General features: G+C 48.3%; 1 protein-coding gene across 3 annotated transcripts in view; it reads left to right on the plus strand.

Annotated features, from left to right (window-relative positions):
• Positions 1-6,761: 6,761 nt before the first annotated feature.
• OTULINL (OTU deubiquitinase with linear linkage specificity like) overlaps positions 6,762-9,780 on the plus strand; it is a 22,826-nt gene continuing 19,807 nt past the window's right edge. The window contains exon 1 of one of the 3 annotated variants that reach the window (XM_028492813.2): positions 6,762-6,935. In XM_028492813.2, coding sequence (XP_028348614.1) covers positions 6,872-6,935 — 64 coding nt within the window. In that variant the 5' untranslated portion in view covers positions 6,762-6,871. The remainder of the gene's footprint in view (positions 6,936-9,780) is intronic. The other 2 variants (XM_024124976.3, XM_024124969.3) reach the window with 2 other exon arrangements.

Raw genomic sequence — 9,780 nt, forward strand, 5'->3', positions numbered from 1 at the left:
TGCATCGGCAGGCGGATTCTCAACCACTGCGCCACCAGGGAAGCCCCAGCGGCTTTCTCTTAAATGTCAACCCTGAAGCAAAATGTCAGGCTGGAAAAGCAGTCAACTAACCGAGTGTGCGTGCCCAGGGAGCCTGAAAAATAAATGATTCAGAGAAAAAGAGCAATATAGTTTTCTTCCCTGCTCCTGGATTTACTTATAAAAGTGAGGGTGGCATGGGTGTAGACAAAGCCGCAAAGGCTGCTGTTTGTCTGTTCCTCTTTAACTAAATATAAAAATATGCTTTGTTGGCTAGTCAGAGCTGCAAGCCCAGTAACACATCTAAAAGTTTTAGAGATCGTGCCTCTTCCTGTATTTTCACTTAATCGTCAAATTATACAGCAAAATTGTTTTTTTTGTTTGTTCGTTTTGGTTTTTTTTGCGGTACGCGGGTCTCTCACTGTTGTGGCCTCTCCCGTTGCAGAGCACAGGCTCCGGACGCGCGGGCTCAGCGGCCATGGCTCACGGGCCCAGCCGCTCCGCGGCATGTGGGATCTTCCCGGACCGGGGCACGAACCCGCGTCCCCTGCATCGGCAGGCGGACTCTCAACCACTGCGCCACCAGGGAAGCCCAGCAAAATTGTTTTTTCATTTGTATATTTCATGTGGTGAGGCTCCTGCTGTCTCTGTAATCTCAAAGAGTTTACCAGGCATGAAAGAGGAAGTACCAACCTTCAGGAGACAAATTCGTTGACAAGGACATCTGCGTACTCAGAGCCCATTTGCAGAGAAAGAGAAGGAATCGATTTGTAGACTCGCTGAGCCCAGCCAAGAGGAGGCAAGTGGGTGGCAAGCCCCTGAAGAGAGGCCTGATTCCTACATTCTGCATTCTGCAAGGGCCCATGCAGTGTCCCCCAGACTTTGAGCAGGAGACCCAGGGGAGACTGAGATCTTGCCCCAGGCCTGGGGAACTCATGGTCAAGTGTGGGGAGATGAGTACTGGGTGCAGCGGGAACACGTGAGAGGGCAGTGGGGCCAGACTGCTAACTCATCATGGGGGTTCCAGCAGGCTCGAGCCGAATCTGCAAGGACCACTGGAGTCAGCCAGGTGAAAGCACACCCAGGGAGTGCAAACACCAAGGTCAAAGGCCGGAGACGGTGAGCAAGCCCCGCTCTGTGCAAACTGCAGGCAGGGCAGATGTCAGGAATTTGGGAACAAGTGAAGCCATCTAATTTGCTGGAAAAAAAAAAAAAAAAAGGAAACCCTAAGTTCTGGTAAGTTCTGGTCTGGACGTACACAAAATTGTGAAGTTCTTCTCCACACACGCCACCCTCACATCCTTCAGTTCCCTTTATGGCTCTCAGCTGATCTCCTTTATCCCTCTCGCCAGCTCTTAGGCTCTCTTTGCACTCTCCTTACCAACCTCTGCTCTTAGTGGGAACCAAGGCTTGTTGACACTAAGGTGTGAATGACTGATAGGATAGTGTTTTAATTGAGTTGACTGATACTATTTTTACAGTAGACAAAATCCCAGACCAAGGAACACAGTTTAAACTGTCGCATGAGGCCCCAGCTGGGACAGCTTAAGGCCTCAGTGTCGGGAGTCACAGAAGTGTCTGCCAGTGCCCTCTGGACAGCTTCAGGGTTCTTTAGACCTGCTTCTACTCCTGACACATTGGCCCCTCTCTTGAGGACTCTCCTGGTTTCCCTGCCGGTTTCCCTTGGCTTCCCCGTTCCTGCTTTGACCCTCTGGGTTTCTCAGCTTTGCCAGCTTGGATCTTGGCCTCACACCTTTGCTCTGCCTCATGCTGTGATGGTGGACATGGTGCATCTCAGCCAGGCCCCGGACTGGCACGTGGCAGGTGGACCAGGGTTCTCTGAGCCTCAGCTCATTCAGGAAAAAGAACAGACGTGGTTTTCAGGGACTCATTGAGTTCCCGAGAAGTGATTTTCTTTTTCTTTTTTTTTTTTTTTTTTTTAGGAGATACTTTCCATACGGCCCCAGATGCTGGGTTCAACTCTCAGCTGCCATTTACTAGCGGAATGACCTAGTTCCTCAGTTTCTTTGTCTGTATATTGGGAATAATAATAGTACATATCTCAAGTGGGGGGTTGAATTAATTAATACATGTGGAGCACTTAACAGAGGCTGGCACTTCATGAGTGCTCGATTAAGCTCCACCGTCATCATCGTCATCAGTACCTGTTAACCTCTACGCACTGCCCTCTGTTAGAAAAACTGACCCTACCTGATACAATGTAGAACCGAAGTAAAGATAAGGGTCTCTCAGATTTTAATTTTTATAGATATCAACAGTGATGGCATAGTGTTTTCAAAGACAATAAATAGTCAAGGGACTTAAATGACATTTCTCCAGAGAAGATGTACAAATGTCTAATAAGCACCTAAAAAGATGCTCAGCATCCCTAATCATTAGGAAAATGCAAGTCAAAACCACAGTAAGATATCACTTCACACCCATTAGGATGGATTTTTTTTTTTTTTTTTTGTGGTATGCGGGCCTCCCTCTGCTGTGGCCTCTCCCGTTGCGGAGCACAGGCTCCGGACGCGCAGGCTCAGCGGCCATGGCACACGGGCCCAGCCGCTCCGCGGCATGCGGGATCCTCCCAGACCGGGGCGCGAACCCGGTTCCCCTGCATCGGCAGGCGGACGCGCAACCACTGCGCCACCAGGGAAGCCCCTAGGATGGATATTATTTTAAAAATTGAAAATGTGCTGGTGAGGATGTGGAGAAAATATAATCTTTATGCATTATTGGTGGGAGCGTTTTCTGCTGTGGAAAAAAGTATGGCTATTCCTCAAAAAGTTAAACATAGAATTACCACATGATCCAACAATTCCGCTTCTGGCTTTATATTCAAAAGAATTGAAATCAGAGACTCAGACAGTTATTTGTACACTTAGGTTCATGGCGGCATTATTTACAATAGCCAAAAAGTGGAAACAACCTAAGTGTCCATTGACAGATGACTGGATAAGCAGCAATATGTGATATACACATACAATGGAATATTTTTCAGCCTTGGAAAGGAAGGCCATTCTGACATGTGTTACAACAGCAATGCATCTTGAAGACATTATTATACTAAGTAACATGAGCCAGTCACCAAAGGACAAATGCCGTATGATTCCACTTAGAGGTTGTTAGAGTAGTCACATTGAGAAAGTAGTCAAAGGCAGAAAGTAGAATGATGATTGCTAGGGACAGGGGTTAGGGGAGGGGGAGGAATGGGGAGTTACAGTTTAATGGGTACAGAGTTTCAGTTTGGGAAGATGAAAAAAATTTTGGAGATGGGTGGTTGGTGATATTTGCACAACAATGTGAATGCACTTAATGCCACTCAACTATACACTTAAAAAGAGTTAAATGGTAAATTTTATGTTATGTATATTTTACCACCAAAAAGAAAGACCATGAATTTGGATAAGGACAGTTGGAAGTGAGTACAGTTGGGAAAATTCCACTGATTCTTAGTAGTAAGTCCAATCATTGCCTTCACTCACACATTCACTGGTTCTCATTCAATGAATACTGAATAAGTACCTTCCATGTGCCAGGCACAATTCTTGGGGCAGGAATGACAGCAACCGACCAGCCACTTCCTTTGCAACCTCCCAGCTAGAGGAGGATATTTAACTAGAAGCCCGCCAACGAAGCAAACTCTCAATAGAAATGAAGATTGCAATTATTGCCCAAAGGTGTAACGAGTTCCACTGTTCTCAGAACAAACGTCAACTTGTCCTAGCCTGAGGCTGATCCAGATATGAATGAGTGACCCTTGAGTAACATGAAAAGTTTGGCATAGCAATGGAGAATACGTTTTGCGATGTCTTCAGTGGTTCTGGATATTCACATTCCATTCTCAGAGTTCAAATTGTCAAGAAAACTTTATGAAAACAAAAATTCTCAGAAAATATTTGCTATGCTTTATTGAACAGTGAGCCTCCCCCCTCTTCCCCCCACCTTTCTTTCTTCTGATGTGGACCATATCAGGATCGTCCATGCGATTAACTGGAGTAGCCGTTGCCCCTGGCTACTCAGTCCAAACTCTCCAGCATCACAATCAAGTGATGTGCTTCTAGGTACAATGCTAGGCACTGACTTTGTCTTCAGTTGTTCTAAGGTCAATATTTCCGTGAGTATAATCATATGTGTCAACATTTCAGCTGAGACAATTGCTACAGGCATCTTTGCTGAGTGCAACCTTTATGAAAGTATGGCTTCACCCATTCAAAAAAATTCAAGCTCTACATAATAGGTCCATGAAATACGATTTTATTATACTGGGCTCAATGATAGTTATTTTTCTAGTGCAGCACCAGCCAGATAGTTTTTTTTTTAAGCCTATGTATTCAAGATGTGATATAATGTAGAAGGCAAGAATGTGTGTTAGTAAAGGCAATAAAGGTTTGTCACAGTCTATATACAAAAAAAAAAAATTCAATCACTGAGCTAGACACTAAGGATTCTAGATCAGAATTCTTGCCCTTAAAAAGCTCGCAATCCATGTTGATAAAAAAAAGATCGATAGCCTCGTAACTATTAAGATAGGTAGTAAATCACACTTGGGTAGACCAGAAAGCCAATCAGAAATCTCTAGGTGTAGTCACATCCTCTACTTGACGAATAGTTATGTGGTGTTTATTATGTGCCAAGCATTACTCTAAGGGTTTGGGATATATTTAATTACTTCCTCCCCATAACAATCCCATGAGGAAGATACTCATTTGAGCTCCAGTTTACGGATGAGGAAACTGAGGCACAAAAAGTTTAAATAATTGAGCAAGTCCATATGGCTAGTATGCAGCCCGGCCAGGCAGTCTGGTTCCAAGGCCTAGGTCTGTAAGTACCACACAAAGAGGCCTTCCACTCAGCTTTCAGAATAACAGTGAACGTTACAGCCAACCACGGAACCCTGACTGTGAATTAATTGAAAGGATTTTAGGCTGAGTCCAAACAGCTGTGTTCATAAATTTTCTCTTGTGGGAGGAGGGGAAATTTACTGGCTCATTTGTTTTGTGGTTAAAGGACTCAAGAAAATTTTATTTTATTATATCACAAGAAATTAGTCCTGGTACTTTCAGCTTCTAGAATAGACAATTTATACTCATCACAGCTCATAACTTTGTTTAGGGTTAATTATACACAGCAATTTTAAGTCATTTATTTTGTATAACATGGCTCTATACACGCAAATCATGGTTTATGGCTGTGGAAAACTACCCCTCTAGGTTAAAATCTGACTTGGATAGAAGGGATTTTTTTTTTCTAAACATGCAGCAGAGTTTGGGAACATTTCTTATTATCTTCTGTGAATCATGGGTTGCAGAATGGTGGGGTGGTTGAGAGATCAGACCTAGGTTCAAACTCTGCACCAGCATTTACTGAGCCTCTGTTTCCTCATCTGTAAACTGGAGATAACAATAGTACCAACCTTGGGACTTCCCTGGTGGTCCAGTGGTTGAGAATCCGCCCTTAATGCAGGGGATGTGGATTCAATCCCTGGTCTGGGAACTAAGATCCCACATGCCCCGGGCAACTAAACCTGGCCGCACTAGAGAGAAGCCTGCAATGAAGAGCCCGCGTGCTGCAGTGAGGACCCAGCGCAACAACAAAACAACCAATAGTACCTACCTCCTGGGCCGGTGTGAGGATTAGGTGAAATAATACGTAAAATAATACATAAAAGGACCAAAGTGCCTGGCCTGATGTCAGCTCTCAGTAAATGTCCAGTATTATATTAATTGCTGTTGCTCTGATTCAGAATTTTCCTGAAGTTGCCAAAGACCTGTGGGATCCTCTAATAATTTGCTCTGAGACTCAGAGGGGGGAAGTGGTTACTTGCAGACGTTGCCCTAAGTATACTGGAACCACCTAAAATTCCAGGGTGTTTCCCACATCCTTCTTTAGTTATGGAATTTTTCAGAAGGTACCAAACCATGTCACATGCAAGTCTGTTTGTCTCTGGAGTTGTGTATATTGGAGAAGGAGGAAGTGTTCACCAAGATTTTAAGTTTCTTCCTTTTTCTCGTGAAAAAAAAAAGGTCATCTGACAAGGAAATCAGGGGTGAAAGAACCTTGTTGTGAGTGCCTTTTTATTGTTGGACTGTTTATTTTTACTATTCGCTACTGCCTTGTTTTTTCCTTTTGATAAACCACTTTAACAGATGATCAGCTTTGTCAATAACCGCTCCTAATGTAAACTGAGTTCTAAGTAAGCACAACCCCGTTCTGCTGAGCCGGAGGGAAATCAAGATCAGGAAATCTGCCAAGTCTAGTGGAACAGGCCCTGGGTCAACAGCTGGATTCCAGTCTCGCCCACCCATAACCTTGACCGACCAGCGGTTTAACGTATGGGCCAGGGAAGGGAATGCTGGAACCTTGCCATGAGAGGAAAATGGGACCAGTCCCTCTCCCACACCATCCCCCCCACCAGTCTTCCTTCCTTCCCACTCAATGGGCCTTCGATATAAAGTGCCAGGGAGGTCGTAGGACCCGTCCAGGTGGAATCCCCAGGATGTTTCCCGAGAAGCGGCGTTTGCAACCCAGCAGTAGCTTTCCCACCCCCGCCGCGCGGAGAACCAGCGGCTCTGCGCAGCCCCGTCTGGCGACCCAGGAGGCGCAGAGACCCCGCCCACCCCGCCAGGCCCCGCCCGCTTGGCCCCGCCCCCGCCGCGGCCTCCCATTGGTGGCCCGGTGTGTCAGTCGCCAGCGGGCTCCCGGGGCGGGAGCGCAGGCTGCGGTCCCCTCCCGGCGCCTCTATCGCACGCCAGCCGCCGGGAAGCGAGACGGGGCGCCGGCCGGCTGCCGCCGCGTCTGACAGACCCACCGGTCGAGGCTCCGCGCCCACCAGCAGCACGCGGCCGCCATGGCGGCGCGGAGGAGGCCCCCGCAGGAGCGGGAGCGGCAACGACCTCGCGACCCCTCCGCAGGTGGGCCCGGGGCCCGGTGGGGCGGGACGGGGTGGGGCGGGGGCCGCGGGCGCCCGGGACGCGCTCTCCCCCGCCGGCCGTCGGCGCAGCCCTGGGTTGGAAGGTTCGGGGCCCGCCATCCCAGGGGTGGGAGGTCCGGGGCGCCCCTGCCCGGGGCGGGGAGGGGGACGAGCTGCAGGGGTTGGGGGGGCCGTCGGGGACGGGGGTCGCCCCTCAGTGAGGAACTGCGCCCTGGGGCCGAGGCAGCGAGCGACCCTCCGAGGCAGAGCAGTCGGGTTCCTGGAAAGAGAAAGCGGGTCCTGCGGGCTAGGATGCGTTGCGGCGGGGTGAGGTGCCCTGGCAGCGGCTGGGGTCGGGCCCTGGCGCCCACGAGCGCCGGTGTCCCCTCCGAGCCCTTGATTGTTGTCAGAGGGAAGTTGACGGGTTTCGCGCTTTGCTGGCAGAGGATGTGGCCCACACCTTCGCAGCAGTCGAGACTCGATGAGCAACAGAGAAAACTCTAGCTTTTGAAACAAAAATGTCACCAGGGACAGGAGCGGCAGCACAGTATGGCACAGGTGGCCGAGGTCGCCGCGCGCCACCTGTGTTGCGGCGTCTCTGCCCTCTGCGTGCGTAGCTGGGCCCTCACCGGACGAGTGAAGGGTGCTTTCCTTCCCATGCTTTCAGCCCCAGGTCTGAGGAAGATGAGCTGCTTCTCAGCTTGGAGCACATTCCCGATTGTGTATTTCCCTGGAGGCCACCCCGGGGGTGAGAGCCCACTGGTGAATTTGGGGAGCACGCCTGTTCCAGGTGCCGCAGCATCAGTAAGAAGTTACTGGGACTGCTTCTTAGTCCGGATTCTTGGTCCCAGCGGGAGCTTTTGATTCACACAGCAAAGTGTCGGGTGTGGTGAAAACAGCCCGGTTCTCGGAGACAAGACATGAGTTCTAGACATCCTTTTGCCCAGGACTGCGGGCCTCGAAGCTTCTGGGTCCTGGTCCATAAAATGAGGGCGCTGGGCTAGCTGATCCATAAAGCCCCTCCCAGTCTAGAATTCTGTGATTGACGTATCTCCCACTCTCAAAAGGTGGGAGAATGAACTCGTTTTCAACCTTTCTGCACCTTGGATTCTTACAGAATCAGCCAAATATTTCCTGGGGGTGTATCCATCTGAACTTTTTCATGTGTGATTTTCTTCCCTTATCCCTGTGTTGTGTCGGCAGAGCAAAGCTGGAAGCGGAGGTGGGGCACAGCTGGGAAAAGCTGGCTGGGGGGTGCGGAAGGGCATCTGCTCTGGGCTTAATGTAATTGTCAGGAATTTTCCCTTCCAGTGCACCAAGTTCAAGGTGTGCCGGCTCTGTGAGCGCAGAGAGAATTCTTTCCTCAGCTCCAGCCTAAAGGGAAACATTTCCTTCCTTAAAAAATAGTTTGAGGGCTTAGGAAAAGGAAAACCAGCACTGCAATTGAAAACACATGCCCGCAACAGAGCCTGCAAGAGAATGCTTACAACCAAGTGGTCCACAGTTGCTATTTTTTGCCAGCCTGTTTGTCACTTTTATACTTCTACTCTTACATTTCTGTGAGCTGGATTAAATAGCAAATAAAATGTAAGTTTTGGCACCATGTGTTTTAGCTAAGTAGAAATTCTTGATTGGCACAATGACTGAATTTGAAAGTGACCTTTCACCTGGCTCCCCGGAGCGGGTGGGTGCTGTCCTATGTGTCTGCAGCCCCCAGCGTTGTCCCTGCCACAGTAACAGTGGGTATTGGAATTTTCTTCACGGTGCTGGACGCGGGAGGCACTGCCCATACATAGTCTTATGTAATCTCTACAACCACCGTCCTGTGATGCTTGGAATGGTCACAGAATTTCCTCAGAGTTTCCAGCTAGTAAGTGGTGCCGGGACTCAAGCCCTGGCAGCCTGGCTCCTCCCGCAGCATGTTCTTAACCATCGCCCGCTTCTGTCTCCTAAAACAGTCAGGCTTATACCCGGGAGCACTCTAGGTTCCAAGGGTACCTCATCACAGTTACACTGTTCTAAAGTAAAGTTGGTTTATCGACTTAATACCATTGTTGTTGCTCAAGGGAACTCACAGGTCTGTGTGCGAGAGAAAAAGTCATCATTATCGAGCTAAAACTTCCTACACGTGTGTTTCTTTATACGAGGCTCTGAAGTCTATGTACCATTTAAAGGAGTTAATGGACTAGTGTATCTGACCTTTCTCTCCTGCCCACTTGAATCCTCTGGTCCACGTTCAGTTACTTAGGACAATCTGTTCTCAAGATGGAGGTTATATACACATTTATTGATTTGTAATTAATTGAGTGGAAGAACACTTAAATGTCACCTTACAATAAGTCAACAGGGAAAAGTTTTTGTTTATACACTCACTTTTCCAGTGATCTTTTGTTCTAGTCATACTCTGTTTTTCTACTTTTTCATTTAATTGAGCCAGAATAGACAGGTGCCATCATGTTTAAAATAAGAGGATAATAAAATGTTTATGTTCATTTCTGGGAGACTAAGGACCCTTGTCTGTTAGTACTGTTGCTGGGATTCCCAGGTAATGAACAACAATCCCAGAAACTAGCACGTAAGATGCTATGCCCAGTAAACCTCAGAATTAAGAATTTAATAGTAAGTCTTTTACTGTTGATTTAACCAGGTGACTCTGACTGAGTTTATGTGGAACTGTTGGATGTTAGATACATAGTAATTTATTTATTTATTTATTTATTTTTGCGGTGCGCGGGCCTCTCACTGTCGCGGCCTCTCCCGCTGCGGAGCGCAGGCCCAGCGGCCATGGCTCACGGGCCCAGCCGCTCCGCGGCACGGGGGATCTTCCCGGACCGGGGCACGAACCC

This window comes from Physeter macrocephalus, chromosome 8, assembly GCF_002837175.3.
Source record: "Physeter macrocephalus isolate SW-GA chromosome 8, ASM283717v5, whole genome shotgun sequence".
NCBI classification, from domain to species: Eukaryota; Metazoa; Chordata; class Mammalia; order Artiodactyla; family Physeteridae; genus Physeter; species Physeter macrocephalus.